The sequence below is a fragment of the Camelus dromedarius genome, chromosome 9 (assembly GCF_036321535.1).
Source record: "Camelus dromedarius isolate mCamDro1 chromosome 9, mCamDro1.pat, whole genome shotgun sequence".
Classification (NCBI taxonomy): domain Eukaryota; kingdom Metazoa; phylum Chordata; class Mammalia; order Artiodactyla; family Camelidae; genus Camelus; species Camelus dromedarius.
In genome coordinates this window covers 60,646,148-60,662,892 of record NC_087444.1, presented here as the reverse complement: position 1 = coordinate 60,662,892, position 16,745 = coordinate 60,646,148, and the positions used below count along the sequence as shown (strand labels likewise).

Sequence of the window (16,745 nt, the reverse complement as noted above, 5' to 3'; positions counted from 1 at the left end):
TAATTCACTCAAGAGAAAACTCTATCACAGTTAAAAACGATTAAACACAACCCGACATGTATCAACATGGGTACATTTTGAAAACAACATTGAACGAAAATTGCAAATACTGGTATGTGTGAGATTTGATTCCATTTATGTGAATTTTAAAAGCACCCAAAGCAGTGTTTTCTGTGTATCTATTGCTTATGGACCCAAATAGAAAAGATAAAATTCTAAAAATATGTGTGGATATGATCTGTATCAACCTCAGGTTGGTGGTTTCCTCCGAGGAGGAAAGAAAAACTGTGGGCTTGGGGCGGGTTATCAGGGTGCCTTCAAATGTGTCTGTGATGTTGTATTCCTTAAAAAAATAAAATTATATGAAGCCGGTTTGGCAAATCTGGGTTATGGGTCCACAGGTAGTCATTGTATTATTTTTTGCATTTCAAATTTTTTGCTATCTGGTGGGTGTGAACTGATCTGATGGTTTTATTTTGCATTTCCCTGATGACTTGTGAATTGAGTGCTTTTCACATGTTTGTTAACAATGGAAGACTATTAACAATGGAAGGTGAAATAAGGAGTTTCCCTAGAAGATGGTGAAGTGAGTATTGCCCTGAAGAGATACCCAGGTGGAGGCACCCTTCAGGCAGGTGGTTCTGCTGGTTTGAAGCCCAGGGCAGGGGATGCGACGCTGGAGCAGGGAGACAGAGAGGAAGCAGCGTCTCAGTGAATGGTGAGCCTGCACGTGGATGCAGGAACAGGGATGCTGAGGGCGGTGGATCCGTGGCTCCACCACCTAGTGCTGAGCAGAGAGGGGGCCTGGAAGGAATGGTAACTGGTGTGTGATGGGGGTGGCATAGGGGTGGGGTATGACAAATCAAGGGAGGGCAAAAGGTTTCTGGAGGGAAGGTGGGATCATCAGTGCTGTGAAGGCTAAAGAGTGCCACATGGCCGTTAGGTCTGCACATGGCTGTCTTAGGTGGCCTTGGTGAGGGCAGTGTGTGGTGTGTGGGGACAGAAGCCCGACTGGAGGAGCCTGAAGGAGGAGGGACAGCAGGTGTATATGATCCTTTCAAGGAGGCTGCCCAGGAAGGGCAGGAGAGAGATGCGACTGAAGCCTGGGGAGGCAAGGGGCACAGATCCCGGGGGAGGAGCCTAGGAGGCTAAGGGCACTCAGAGCAAGTGCCATGAGTTCCTGGCGTTCCCCTTGCAGACCTACTCCCCGCTAGGGCCTCGGTCTGACAGCCTAGCTTAGTATCACCAGCAGCAGCAGCAGCAGCAGCAAGGTCAACCATCAATTATGTTTTCTTTTTAACGTGCTAGGTACTATGCTAAGCACTTTTCATGCCTAATCCCATTTAAACTCCCTCTTAACTTTATAACACAAATGAGTTATCATCCCCATTTCACAGCTGAGAATTGTTAGGCGTGGAGAAGTCAAGCATGGTGCCCAAAATCACACATGGTGGCAGGTCCAGGTGACGTCAGTGTGGGCCCCAGACGGGGGCCGTCTCCTGTGGGAGGTGAGGTTCCAGCTGGCTGAGGATGTAGAGGTGCAGGGGCCGAAATCCCTGAGGCCTGCAGAGGGTGCGGGCCATCCCTCCGGCAGAGCCACGTGGAAGTTAGTTATTGATGCAGGGTGTTTTCATGGAGGCCCCCGTCGCCTTCCTTCATGTCCTTCACGTTCTGCGCACTTCCCTGTGGCACAGAAGCAGGACTCTGGGCTTGTTTCCTCAACCTCTGTGTCCACACATCCCTCTGAGCCCTCACTCCCCTCCTCTCAAACACTGGCCCTGCTGCCAGGGATATCCAGCCCCTCTTGGGCTTCACATGCAGAAGCCCTTTGGGATGTGGCCTCTCACCTCTCCTGCCTCGCCTCCCTCCTTCCACTCCGCTTTTGATGCCTCCTGGGGAGGACTCAGTAGTCTGCCTCTCGAGCACAAGTAGGACTTCCACTCCACGCTCATCTGTTGTATGGCTGCCCTCGGGATTCCAGTGGTTTGCCTGTCTCCCAGGCTCACCTGAGCTCCTGGACTGGGCCCTGGACTGGTGGTGCCCAGCACGCAGCAGGGGCTCCCCAGGGAGACGAGCTCTTGCATTGAGCCAGGGGAGCCAGCATCAGACGTGAACCTCACCGCACAGGCAGATGCTACACACTTTGGGGAATTGGCATTGATCAGGAAAATGATTTAAAAAGGGGGCAAAGGGAGTGTTTATTGAATAGAGGATACCATTGCCCTCCTGTATGAGGCTTCTGGGAAATGGTACCTGGTAAGCCTGTGAAACTGGGCACATTAGAGTCTTCTGGAGTTAAATTTGGAATTGGGATGAGGTAGGAAAAATCTATGCTCATTGAATGCGAAATGCAATTGTCTGTCAGTGCAGGAACTGAAGTATCTGCAGCAAATTATATTTAAGACTCTATTGTCACAGACAGGTTAGCTAATGCTTGATTTTAAGTACAGGCTTCTAATGCTATTACTCCTGGTTAGCTCTGCCTGGCAGGTAACCTTGTGGAACAAATGACTGCATTGCTTGAATAACATATTTGATCAAACAGGACAATTCTTTCAAAAATTGAGTTCTCTGTGGCAATTTGAGACCTGTAATCAGCAAATTAGATGATTATAGCCGGGATAAAAATAGTCTTCTAACAATGTCCAAGGTATAAATGTGATTTGAATTTCAAAATGTTGAACATGCGGTAGGAAAATGCACGGTTGGGTAAATATGACTAGACATTATCAGATCTGATTTCTCGTTCCTTCCCTGCGCTGAGGTAGAGCCTAATTTTGCCCAAATAAACTCCAATCTCTTTTGTGTCTGAGTTGGAGGCCGGAAGTATATCCTCGCACTAAGCGCCAATCTGTGAGGGCCCACAGCTGTACTTACGGCCTCGGGAACTTAAGGGTGATGTGAACGTTAGCATCATTTACTCACCCGCTTAGCATGAAATGACCTCCGTAACACAGTGCACTGTCCAAGCCCCACACCAGGAGGATGGCCTGGAAAAACCTTCAGCACCCACCACCTGAAGGCCAGTGTTTTCTTCCTCGGGCACAGGGGACAGAGACCTGCCAGCAGCTCTGGTGAGTTCTGTGAGCCAGAGTGCAACACGAGGATGGGGTGTGCTCTGCCACGATCGAATCTGTCTTCATGGTTGGTCGATAAAATTACTGTTTCTCCAGCTCTAGCACAAGTTAGACCAAGGGCCCACACCCCTCCCCTTCTCTGGGCCCTCCCTGCTGACACGTCTCTGCCTCAGAGCGTTTTGTTCACCTAGGTTGACTAGAGCTGCCATTTCCACCCCTGCTGTCTGTTTGGTCTCACCTTGCCTCCGCCGGTTTCAGCTGAACTGCAGAACAAGTGATCTGGCAGATGGGTATGGAGCCAACCAGTGAGGGGCCAAAGTTTGTACTGACGACTAGCAAGTGGAGGAAGCTCCTCTGAGAGGGGAAACTTGATTTCAGTTGCTAGTGGCTCTTCGGGGTTTTGGCAGAGCCACAGAAAATATTGATTACTGTGGATTTCACTTACCCATCTGGGACTTATCCTTTATTAGCACAGATTATTAAGAGCTGCCTGTGGCAACACTGCCATTAAAAAAAAAACAAAACACTGATCTCCAGAAATGAGGCACAATTTACATGTAAGGTACCCTCATCTCAGCACACTCAGTAACACTCTCTGCCAAACGATCCAAGAAGTATTTGCCTCAAACATACTTTCAAACCAGTGTTTCCTCACATTTGCCAAGCTCTCAAACTTACATAAACCTATAGGAAAATAGAAATGTTTTCAGTGCCCAATTTTTGCACAAAAAAATGTCAAATGTAAATAAACCACTTTTAGGATTTTTCCAACAAATCACAAATGATCACCATTAAAAATTCACTACTTTAAGGCAGGAGCATCTCTGGGATGTAGAACTAATTAGCTAGGAGCATCACTTGGCTAAATACCATTACATGTAGATTTATAATGCTTTTATTAGGAAAACTGTATTAAAACTGCCAGAACATCACAATGTGAAGAAGTAGGGTCTCTCTCAAATTTCATGTAAATATGGTAGATTAAAAATGGCTGTAGTTCTTTCTACTTCAGATAGATTTTTGCAAAATAATAAAATACCAAGTTGAAAATAAATGATATTTATTTGCTCATTCACCCTCCCTTAATGAACCCATACACACACCACAGCACTGTGAGAAAGAGAAATACAAGACTCCACGAGGCCACCCCTTTGAGAATGTCCCACAAAATGTGATGTGAACTGTACACATTGGGGCCTTAAAGCGAAAGGCACTTGGTGATTCCATCAACGGCCGGGGGACAGACAGTATACGAACATCATGGCCTTGAGCTACATACAATTTTACTTTGCATTTTCTTTTTCAAGGTATAGTTTGAGGCTATGATGTTGGGTTAACAAGTTCTCCGAACAAAACTCCTTTAGGTAAGATGCCTTAGGTTTGGGTGGGGACGAAAAGATTATTAAATGACACTAATTACAGATACTTCATGACCTTTGTCCTGTGCCAGGGAAGGAATCATACCCAAGAACCCTCTCGGATGCAGACGTGACTTCACAACCACTGCCAGGGCCAGCCCGCGAGCCCGACCGGAGCTCCCGCTGCACAGGGTGTCATGGGAAAATGCCAGTTGGAACCTCATCCCCAACCCAGGGGCCCTCAAGGGGCCTGTAAGGCTGCGCCAGAAGCTCACGTCCGAAGTTTTCTATTAATGTATTTGCTTGAAAGGCTTGAGCTTCAAGAGCATGAAGTTAAAAAAAAAGAGAACTTGATACAGCCACATTCAAAGTTGACTCCTAACTTAAATTACCAGACATAGCTCATAAAACCAGCTGTCTCAAAGACAGTGTTATCTTTATTAAAAAACGGATAGACGTAGCAGCACTTACAAAACAATAGTTCATAAAAGGCATTGTACACTGTCAACTGATAGTATGGAAAAGGGCAGGCCCCCAGCACAGCTGGTTGTGGGCTCCGCATCACAACGCTCACAACCACCTGTTCCACTTACTACAACACAACCCAGAACACCCGAGGGGAGGCCAGCAGCAACGTGGCGCTCCTCAACTTCAAGCCTTTGTTATTTGTGTGAATAGTCAATCAAGTCAAGTATCACCCTCCTTAGCAGCATCTGGAGCACTCATTGGTGTTCTGGAGGTGGCTGGTGTACTTGACCCACTTATTAAAAAAATCTAAGCATTCAATAAAACACACTTCTCCCTGTCCAATGCCATCCACAGAAACCCTCTGTTGCAGAAGTGACACACTCTTCCATTTCAATGTCTGAAAAAGCGAACGCACGCCTCTGCTGTGGGACACAGGAGAGAACTTGGAGCAGGCACTTGCGCACAGCTGTCTTTGGTGGAGGATGATGGTGTGGTCATGCTGTTTCCTGCTCACTGCTCTGCTTCTTACTGCTCTGTGGTGGGGTGAGGACTCCAGAAGGGAGAGGAGAAATTCTATTTTCTTCAGACAATATGGCTTTCTTTGCTTGGGCTTTGTCCTGTTGATAAGAATAAAAGCAAGAAATGTTAAAATGGAAGGAAGTATCCTTTGGGCTTTACTTTGTGCTTTTTTTTTTTTTTTTTAAATGGAAGTAAGTGAAGGAAAAAAATAGCAAAGAACAATCTAAAAGTATCTCGTCTGCATGATACTTAGACACGGGATCTGTTGACCACAATTCTTCTTTCCCAAGGAATTAAAAGAATTGGAGTCTTTTGGGGATACCTGGAGCCTGTGTGAAGGGAAGTGAAGAGGCTAGCTACTCCAGCAGGTTTAAGACTCTGTCTGGGAAGCAAGGACCAGTACTGACCAGCAAATCCAAGCTGTTTATATGGGTCTGGATGTTGTGCGCATCTTCAGCAGGAACTCCCCTGAAGTGCTTAAGTTTCGAACTTCCTGTCTCCCTTATCACCATGGCAAACGGAACCATCCACTTGACACACTTCTCTATATCACACCACTGATACCCTGCAATGAAAATATACGATAGGCTCAATCTGGTTACATCTGGGTTTGTCGGTTTAATACACCTTGTGAATGGACCGGGAAGTCAACTTACCTGAAACCTTTTGCATCAGTTCGGATGAAGAGAAATGATACAAGGCAGAAGCAGCAAGCACACCATAGGGAAATTCTAAGCAGCCGACATCCAGGACACAGAGATCTAAAAGCTATGGAGAAGAAAAGGACACTGAAGGAGACGGCCAGCTCACATCCCTCCTGGAGTGACTCAGTCTAGCTGTGGGTGGGCAGCCCCACAGAAGGAACAGAGCTGCTCACCTCCGCGATCTGTATGAAGACTTGCTGAGGGTACTGTGGCAGGAGGACTTCATAAAAGTCATTTAGGTACGCAACCTGCATGTATACATTCAGCCAGGACACAATGGTTAGGGGACTTAAATGCCACTTAAGGGCCTGAGGGAAAACAGAGAAAAGAGACCAGTGGTTGAAAAAAGAAAAAGACATTTCTCCTCCCCTTGGTCCTCTACAGCAGCTCAAAATGCAGCCGCTTCCCATGCCACAATGTGTCCAGCCGGAGAACACCCAGCCAGACGCACTCATGCTGAACGTAGAAAAGATATTATGTATGTATTCTTAAAAAGGACTGAAAAATTAACTTGTAACCTACCTTCATAATGATTAATTCCATGGTAAGAATTTCATCTCCTGAACAAGCCCCATCTGTAACATAAGCAAACTGGTGCAACTTTGGAGGATAAATTTCCTAAAAGGAAATAAAAGGAAGATACTACTAGCAAAAAGCCAGTCTCTAATAGTTTTACCTTCCAATGCACATCCCAAATGGTTCTTTTTAGTATGCTGACATAGAAAGAAAAAGGGGGTACAGTGATGGGATAAATCCAAGAACCACTCAGTGGTTCAAAATGAATGAACTGTGAAAGAAATTGAACACTCACTCTCATCAATCAATAAATAAAATTTTACTCATTGGGAAGTTTTGAAGTTTTCACCTTTTCAATACCTGTAGCAACATGTTTGAAGGTTAGGCCCATCCACCCTTCTATTCACACCAAAATTTTAATCCTTTTTGGTCAAAGCTCAATTTTTTTGATGAAAGGAATACCTAAGCATTTTATATACTCATACTTTTCTTGATTAACTTCTAGCCTTTTTCATATGTGGCTTAATTTTAGAAGGCCTCAAATTAGAAAAATTTAAACAAGCAGTTGACCTCTTCCCCTAATCCCAGTGGCAGTCAAGAAAAGCACGTATTACATAACAAACATTTCAAAATTGATTTACCTCAAGTTTGGCAGCAATAAATAAAGATGAAATTCCAATAAGCTGTAAGAGTGTTTTTACAACATTTTGTTGTGTCGCCATATACCGATCAAAGAAATCCTGTGCCAAGTAAAATGTCTCTCTGTGAAGTTTATAGACTTCACACACCTGAAAAAATATTTAGTGAGTTTTAGAACAGTGACTTGAAGAACAGAGACAGACAAAAAACTTGCCATGAGTTTTTGGGGAAGGATAATATAACCAAATCAAGAGAGAGAACGTGGCTTTTCTGAAGGGATGGTGACCTTGCTTGCCCCTAAGCACATACACAATAAAAATGTGTCCCCTTTATAAGTTCCATTACGATGTGAGAAAAGAACTACCACATTTCTTCACATTGGGCACTCTCAGTATGAAAGCCTGAAAGCTGGAACATACTACAAAATTAGGACAACACCTGCTTTGCCTGCCTCACAGGACTGCTGTGAGGTGTGGCCAAGCAGTCTACATGATGGAGTTGAAAAGGACCAAGGAGATATCAGACCTCAATTCATTACCATCACCAAATGTCTGATTATGCATATAAAGCTGCTGTTCCTAACAGTACATCTCTTCTAAGTATAATTCACGGGGTTAGTAAGTAGAAAAGACACCAGAGGAAACAACAGGAATATTAGTGAAAAACTCCATCAGTCACCAAAGAGCACTTCTATGTCCGGGTGGAGTCTCATTCAGAGTCAGTTTTTATAAAACCACACAACTACAATCTGATTAGAAGCGAAACTAGAGCTTCTGTTCTCTAAGGAAACAACTTCCAGCCCTATTTCGCCCGCTCACAGTCGGGCACACAGCGCGAGCACCGCCTTTCTTGCGTAAGACTTGTTGGCTGGGCCGGGGCTGGGCAACGTAACTTCGCTGCAGACAACCTGTGAACTGTGGACTCCGGTTTCGTTCCACTGAAGACATAACGGTGACCACTCTTTTCTATCCTTTCAATGGTATTTTATTTTTTCATTAACTTTCATAGAAAATCATTCCTTTGAAGTATCAGTTGCATCCATTGCCATTATATAAAATAGAACCTCTCAGTCACAACATCACAGTTGAAGCCTAGGAGATTAGAGCATACTACACCTAATGCTTCAAGGAATTATAAGATGTTCTAAAGGGCCCAGAAGGGCTATGTGCCATACTGGGTCTCTGGTGGACACCTGCAAGGCCTATAGATTTAAGCAGGCCTGCCAAAGAATTTGTACATTGGTACCTTTTCTATGCTGACATTTTTAGGGACCAATGAAGAAAAACAAATCAAGAATGGAAAAAAAAAAAGCTATCTTTCCTTGCCTACTTTCTACGCTGCACTTCATATACACAATTTCTAATCCACACAAACTCTGCGAGGAAAATACTGCTAGAAAATATTACAGACGAGAAAACCAAAACTCAAAGTTAGGTGACTTGCCTGACCAGGGCACACAGTCACTAAGTGGCAGCAGGGGATTTGACTGTAGGACGTGCAGGACAGGGCACGCGTACCCCTGGCAATACAGACTTTCTAAAGGGCACATGGCTCAGTTCACTTTTAGGGAATATTTAGACACTCAACTTGCATATATACTTTTTCATAAAACAGATCTGCCTGAGATATCACTCCACATCACAGAAGAAAACCCACTTCTCACCCACCCAGGGCCTACAGAGGCATCCAGGGAGTGTCCCTTAATCGAGCCACTACTGAGTCACCCACACTTCCTCCCAGGAAGAGGGGCACTGCCTACACAGCATTACTTCTAATGTTTAACAGTTGTCTATCACAGTTTGTAACACTTGTTATTTTGATCAATTATTGTAGAGAAGTGATAGTATGATCAATAAAAGATGTGAACGATATATTTTGTAAGGATAAAATTCTGTGGGGAAAGAGAAACGGATCCCAAGGAATTAAAAAAAAATGACGTAAAATTTCTGACTGCTGGAGATAAGTTCGTTCACCTATTTTTAAAACATACGACAGTGGCTGTCAAATAGCTATTATCCACATTCCCCTGTATACACCTAAAAGCAATTTAATTAACAAAGATCAAATACCAAACATTTATAGTTAATTGGAAAATATAACCTTTGCAACTATTTAAACTTTGAGGGAAAAAGATGCCAACTTATAAATATCTAATACTTCAAAAATTCTTTTAAGAAAGTACATAAGCGAAAAAGTTAGACTACTGCAGTATATGTGCCACGGTTCAGAGACACAGAATGTGTCAGTGGAATCAAACACGTGAAGAGCCCATAACAGACAGAAGAATCTAGAAGCGGTCAATGGTCCTAGCGACCAGGAAGGCTCCGGCTCACCTCCATCAGCCAGTCCAGGAGAATCGCTCGCATTTTAGGCTGCAGAAGAGGGTGCCGCTGCATAAAGTGCTTATCCCTCAAGTACATCTTTTCCTTATTCAACATGATTTTCCATACCTCCTCTCTATTTGCCCAGCTACAGAAAAACAAAACCAAGCCAAAAAAACAAAAGACAGGTGTCAGTATGCTTCCACCCTGAGGAGGTGGGAGTGCGTACAGGGAGTAAGGGGTCTGGGAGGCACTCGGCCGGCGGCTCACTTCAGGATGGGCAGCGGTGAGGCTCTGGACGGTGTGCAGCTCTGAGGCTTATACACGGAATTCGGGTATACCAGTTCATCCTCTTCTTTGTCAGGTGTGGGAATCAAGGAGCAGGGGTTTTCACAGACTTTATTACTGTCCCAAGGCTATAAAAAGAAAGACACATTTTTAAATGTTTGATGTAAACCAGCTGTTTTTACATTCATTGATTTGTCAAACAGCCAGTAAAACAGAAAATGTCTTCACACTGGAGAGTAATCTCCAGGTCTAAATCAATATTCTGGCCTAAATTAAGATGGAGATAGCACGCATAAGTAAAAGACACAGTAATGACTCCAAGCTTTCATTTCATTTTTGTCATTAAGCTTAGGAGTTTGTGCAGTAAATACCTAAGAAAGCATTTTAGCAACATTTTCTCCTCCACATCACCATCCTCATACGAGGTGCTTGAGCAGCAAAATGGAAGCAGGCAGGGTTAGACAAAATACAAACAGCTCTTATATTACTGAAGGGGAAAAAAAAAGAGAATAAAATCCATTTGCAGCTCAGTGAGAGGTATTACAGCATGGCTTCTAAAGTGTGTTGTGAGATTATCTGGTCACAATTCAAACATTTGTTTTTTTTAAGAAGTACAACTAACCTACTAAAATTTCTTAAGAGTGAAAGACAGAATTTCCAATAAAAGTATTTACATAAGCACTACACATTCACAAGTACAAAAGAACAAAATGTAAATTGATTGCCATCTATATTTGAAGTCTCCCCTATTTTAAAACAAAACCCATCAAATGTGACATCTTCCTTTGGTTGCAGATCAAGCCAAATATATTACATAATGGGGACCTTTGGTTTTCCTTAATTCAAAATGAAACAAAAGGAATATCCACCTAGTTAGAAGCAAATCAAGCAACAGTCACAGGATATATACTAAGTGTGTAGACGGAGTCTTGATACTCCTGAAGACCTTTGAAACCCAAACCCTTACAGAGTGATAACTGCTAACTGAATAAACTATCATTAAAAACCAAAACAACGCTTCTCTTTTAAAGATCCCAGATACTTAATTTTGTTCAATTTTTAGTATTTGGAAAGTAATCTCATTTTGCTATTTAAAAATTTTTCCTTTTAAAGGTACTATTTATCATACTACTCTAAGAGACAATGATTGATTTTTAAAATTATAAAATAATGGTTTTGTTGTAAGATGTGCCATGTTAACAACCCTGCCAGCATGGAAGCTCTTTGAAAAGTCTCAGACTCTTGGCATTTTTTTTTTTTTTAAGCAGAGAAATCATTACTGTTTACTAGAAAAGAGACAACTGAGAAGACTGTACATGAACACGGCAACCTGGGCTCCAAGTGCTGCCTGGAAGATACGGGACGCGGAGGCGAGCACAGCACGCCGGCCACTTTCAGAGGAAGCCAGAGCACTTTCAGTGTACTGAGAAGAGCAAAGCTGGATAAAGCTCCTCTCCATCCAATGCGCAAAGAATTGGGCATGCAAATTAACCATGACAGCCCTTGCCAACAGCTGCTGGAGAAGGGCAGACTCCTCTTCCAGTTCTGGTATCATGTGCTGGTAGTATTTCCTTGACTCAAAAAGGGTCATATTACAACTGCTTTAAGTTGCTCTCCATTCAAGAATGAATTCTAGTTTTGAAAGCAGAAGCTGGGTGTCACCCTCTACAGCCAGATGGTTGAAATAGCTGAGAGCAGGCCTTTGGAGATAAAATGGTAACAGTTCCCAACCTGCAGTTCACAGACAAATCGTGTGAACCACAAGCAGACAAATGGTCCCCAAAGCTGGCCTTTTTAGGAACCAATATATGAAGCAAGATAATGAAGTCTATTAACTTAAGTGTATGCCATGTTTCAAAGAGAACAAGATCAGTCTGACTTTAGGAAGGAATGGAAATAGCAAGAGACCAATCATGATTACTCCTAGCCACCCCTGACTATTTAAGTCACCTTTAACAAAGAGTAAAACTACCTTACGCAAAATTATATTCTGAGAAGTAACTAGTAGAAAGTTAAGGATTCCATTTCACTAAAAAAGTTGTCTCTTGCAAAAAAAAAATAAATAAATAAATAAACAACAAAATGGATATGTTAAATACTTTAGATAAAAAGTATTATTTCCATTAAGAAAAACCTAAGGTAAGAATCAAAGGTTCCACGTGGTCTTGATGAAGCAGTTACTTGGAGCTGAGCATGATGGCTACAGGTAGCTCAGGGCTGTTGAAAAAGGGCTGAACTATGATCACTCCAGAGAAAAATTCTGTGTACTTAATAGGGAAAAAGGTTGTTACCCAAAATTCTAGCTTCATGAATCTACACTGAGAAATAACAAAAGACATTGATTGCTCCATAATGATGGGTAATTTTCAGGCTATCCACTCTACAAAATGTGCAGAAACCTGTTGTTATTAATCTCTGAATCACCATGAAAATGCCTTCTAGTGGGAAATAATATGGCTATTCATGTATCATATCTATCAACTCTCCGCAGTCCAGGGATAGGGCCTAAGCCCTGTCTTAGGCATCTGAGGTTATCTTTGAGAACAGAAACTACTCTAAAACTCCAAAAAGTAAACAGGGGTGGCTTTGCTTCATCCTCAGTTAAAAAATGTCAACTTAAAACACAGCTGGGAAAATAAATAATCTTGAATTTCACAAAGTAGAGATCTATTTTAGTAGAGATCCTCAAAAATCAACTTGCTTGGTTTGAAGTCATTAAGGGGAGAAAAAAGAAAAAAAAAAAAAAAAAGAAAGAACTCAGAATACACTCTTATTTCCTTTCCCAAATTGAAGTATTTCAAATACAGCAAGAAAACATCAACCCTTTGTTCAATATTCACCAGAACCTCCCCAGAACTGCTAATTTCTAGGGTCTTATGTGCAGTGACAAGTGTTCTGCAAACAATGTGGCCCACTACTTTGAAGCCCTTCGCTCTTCCAGACTCAGCTGCTGTGGCTGTTGCTCACTGCCCTACAAAGTGATGCTACCACTGCTAACTTAATTGGGACCACTGCCCTGGGCTCAAATACTATTCCTGCTCAGCTTTTATCATTATAGCATCAGAAGGCCTGATCAGCTAGTTTGGAGACAGGCTGCTTCCCCTACTGGAGCCATAACTACCATCTCCAGCCATTTCTGGAGGTAAAGAGATAATACAGCTTTTTCTTCTAGGGACTTCTGATATTATAATGATACCATGGGCATGCAAGAAATACGGCAGCAAATCCATGAAGGAGGGGCAAGAGACATGGACTAGTCAATTAAAAAAACGTGTTGAGATGCACATGTCATCACACAGAATGCCCCACTAATACTCCAGTGGAGGCCAGGTGGAGCCCCAGTCAGCAGTGATCACTGTAGGTAATTGCCGGACGGGTTGGAAGAATTTTCAGAAAGGGGGAAAATGTTTGCAACATGACCGAGTTGGGGTGGGAGCAGGGAAGGGAAGTCCTTAACGTACCATGATGAAAAAACACAAGTGTGGATGGGGGAGAAGTTGCTTATGAGCACCCATAAACCTCCATCACGGTTACCCAAAGAGCTCCGTGTCAGGAGCCCTCCAGCAGTTCACCAGCCTAAAGACTAGGCTGCAGGACAGACTCCGCCCCTGGCTTGCACTGGACTTTGGGTTACTTTCTTCCTCTAACTGAGTCTCAGTTTCCTCAAGGGCAAAAGGAGAGGACTGAGTTATGTGATGTCCATTCTGGTTCTTCCAGACATCAGCACATATTTGTAATCTCAGGGATGTCAGTCACGAACACAGACGTTCCTGGAATCCCAAGGCTGGCAGAGGTCAGTGCCCACTGAAAGGCACAGTGCTTCGTCATATGCACTGTAGCCATAGTTAGAGAAAAAGCCTTCAGCAGGAGGCGAGTATGAGGCTCAACGTGACCCAAGAAAAGGAGACTCTTCACTTAGGTCCACTCAGCAAGTGTACCTACCTGACTGCCACACTGGCTTCTCACAGTCCTGTCAATTTTGGCAATGTCTTCATCTGGATCCTGCAAAAACTAACATAAAACACCCCCCACACCGCAAGGAAACACACAAAACAGTCCAAAGACAAAAACACAGAGAGAAAAAAGAAAAAGAAAGCTGGTAAGGTTATGACCACCGTTTCTGCCAAACACACCTCCCTGAACCCCCATCAGTAACTACGTGGGCAGAACCCAGTTTGGTACCCAGGTAAGATGGGGGGGAAGCCTCCCCCACCTGTCTCCTTTGTACTCACAACGGCCACATTTGCTTTCCTCTTCCTGGAGCGAACAGGGACATCGGTGCCGCTTTCTTCTTTCATAGTGCCCGGCTCCTTCGCATCCCTGCAAAGCCAGGGTAGCACAGAGGTAGGGCTGAGTTCTCCCCAAACCTCAGCCCACCCCTCCCCCACCACTGCACACCTTCCCCTTCCCCGCAGCGGCCAGGCCACTCACCTCTCCTTCTTCTCCCTCGGCATGGCGCTGGGCGCAGGATCAGACCTCAGGCCTGGGGGGACACGAAGCGGCAGTGGAGTGAGGACGGCCAGGGGAGGGGGGCCAGAACCCGCCAGCCCGCCCCGGGCACCCCTCCCCCTCCCCCTCCCGCGCGGGTGGCGGCGGCGGCGGGAGCCTCCCGGGCCGGTCGGGAAAATGGCCGATGGGCCCGGGGTGGCCTGTCACCCGCGGCGCCGCCAGCAGCCCGCGATGCCGGGTCGGAACGCGGACTGGGGGTGGCCCTGACGCCCCCCGAAACCCTCGCCGGCCCATCGCCTCCCTCGGGGCCCTGGCTGCCTCAGTCTTCCCCTCAACCCCTCCCCGTAGCCTGTCTCTGAGCCGCCCTACCGGGGCACCCCGCGCTGACGCCTCGGGGGACCCGGCGACCCGGCCTCGCCCCACCCCCACCCCGGCCCGGCCCGACCCGACCCTGGCGCTCCAGGAGTCCTCGCCTGCCGCGCCGTCCGGCAGCCCGCGGCTGGGCCCTTACCCGAAGCCGTCTCCAAGGCAGGCAGGCAGGCGGCACGAGCCGAGGCCGGAGGCAGGAGGCAAAGGCGAGCGCGAAGCCGGGAGGCGGGAGGCGGCGGCGGGCCGAGCGCGCGGCGGTGGCGGGATCCGCGCCTGCCCCCTACACCGCGCTGGCGGCCGAGCCGGCTGCTCCTGCGCCCGGCTAAGAGCGGGACATTTAAAAATCCCTGCGCGCGGAACCGGCCCCCGGCCCGCCCTCGCGCCCTCCCGCCACCCTCCGCCCCGCCCCGGCCGGCTCGGAGCCCCTCAGCGGCCACCCGAGAGCCCGGGCCCGCCCAGCCACCGCCCTCAGGACCGCCCCGCGCAGCGCAGGCCCGCCCAGGCGCTCGGAACCGCAGGGGGCAGGCCCAGCGCGGGGCGGGGCTAAGTGACAGGGCCTGCGCGCCGGGGGGGCGGGGCTCGGGCCGTGGCGGGGCCTGCGCGGCCCGAGCTGCGGAGCCCGCGCGGGGCGGGACGCGGGGCCGGCTGGCGCGCGCGGGAGGCGGGGCGGCGCAGGGCGGGACGCGGGTGAGCTCTGGCGCGAGCGCGGCAAGGGGCGGGCCGCGGGGCTCCGGGGGTGGAGCCGAGCGGCGCTGGAGCGGCAAAAAGCCGCGTGGCCGGCGCGGGTGGAATGTAAACACCGCAGGCGGCGAGAGTTCGGGCCCCGGTGGGGGTCTGGCCAGAAGACCCGCCATCCGTCGGCCTGCCGCGCGCGCGCACTGTCCCTCCTTGCACGTCCTCCCCGCCCCCGAGACGCTGGGTTCCGGGCCCTGAATAGGGGCGGGGATGTGCCCAAGGTCACAGCGCCTGGTCACAGGGCCTAGAACTGGGGCCTCAGGCCGCCAGGTCTTGGGCCCCCTGTTGAACAGCTTTATTTCTGGACGCGCGTCCACCCATATGTCCGTGCGTGCGTGCATTCATTCAGCTAATAGTCGAGCACCTTACAAGTGAGCCCCTTACCCCCAAACTTCTGAGCATCAGAACACATTTCTGATGCTAAGATTCCATGCAGCCCTCCCTAGCTTAAAAGTGTTTCCCATCAGCCGGCTGTAAAGTCAAATCCACGCTCCCTGCCCTTCAGGGTTCCGCATGAACTTGCCCTCACCCCCTTTCAGACCTCCCCTTCAAGCACCTCCTCTCACAGCTCCTCTGGCCACCCTCTGTCCTTTCTCATCTCAGTGCCTTGGAGTTTTTTGTCCCCAACTCTGGCCCCATCAGGCTGCTCATCCTCCCCAAGAATTTGAAAGTCTTCAGTGACTGCTTAATCTAGAGCACCCCCCTCCCCAGGAGATCCTGTCCACCTCATTGCCCTGCCGCGGTTCCGTCACAGTGTTGCCACCACAAGTCTCTTGCTTCTTTCTGTGTTTGGTGCTCCTGTCCCTACCTTGTCTATCTCATTCACTGCTCTATCCCTCAGCTCTTGGCATGGTGCCTGGAGGAGGGGAGGCACTTAAATCTTATTTGTGAACAAATACTTGAAAAACACAATGACCAAGCCCTTATATAAGGGGTTTACAGGCCAGTGAGAGATATTGAAAAATCATGCCTTGAAAGTACCTACACTATTAAACTTCTAGAAGAAGCACGTAGCAGAGGGCCCCTAAACACCCCCAAGCCCTTCCTGATTTACAATCTAAGTCTTGGGCCCTCTCCCTCCATCTTCTCAAAGTTGGAGCCTGGCTCTTACTGGAGGGCATGACGTGTGTCATCCCCAGAGGTCCCTGCTAGCAGATTGTTGACCTTCTGGGGGTTTTAAGGTCAAGGCTGCTGAGATGACTTGCTCAGGCTGGCTTAGGCAGGCATGGAAACCAGGCTCCTGAATTCCCAGCCCTGTGCCTCTAGCTAATAACAATAACACTTACTGCAAACATTTTCAAA

At 46.9% G+C, this 16,745-nt stretch overlaps 1 protein-coding gene across 1 annotated transcript; it reads right to left on the bottom strand.

The window, feature by feature from the left end:
* Positions 1-4,840: 4,840 nt before the first annotated feature.
* On the bottom strand, positions 4,841-15,035 carry CCNE1 (cyclin E1). Its single transcript, XM_031458542.2, has 12 exons — positions 14,851-15,035; positions 14,322-14,373; positions 14,123-14,210; positions 13,833-13,901; positions 9,873-10,018; positions 9,615-9,750; positions 7,284-7,430; positions 6,649-6,744; positions 6,300-6,434; positions 6,079-6,190; positions 5,830-5,987; positions 4,841-5,520 (listed from the first exon to the last, which is right to left on the bottom strand). The coding sequence occupies exons 2-12, from the start codon at positions 14,342-14,344 to the stop codon at positions 5,398-5,400; spliced, it is 1,233 nt and encodes a 410-aa protein (XP_031314402.1). The 5' UTR covers positions 14,345-14,373; positions 14,851-15,035; the 3' UTR covers positions 4,841-5,397.
* Positions 15,036-16,745: the final 1,710 nt, after the last annotated feature.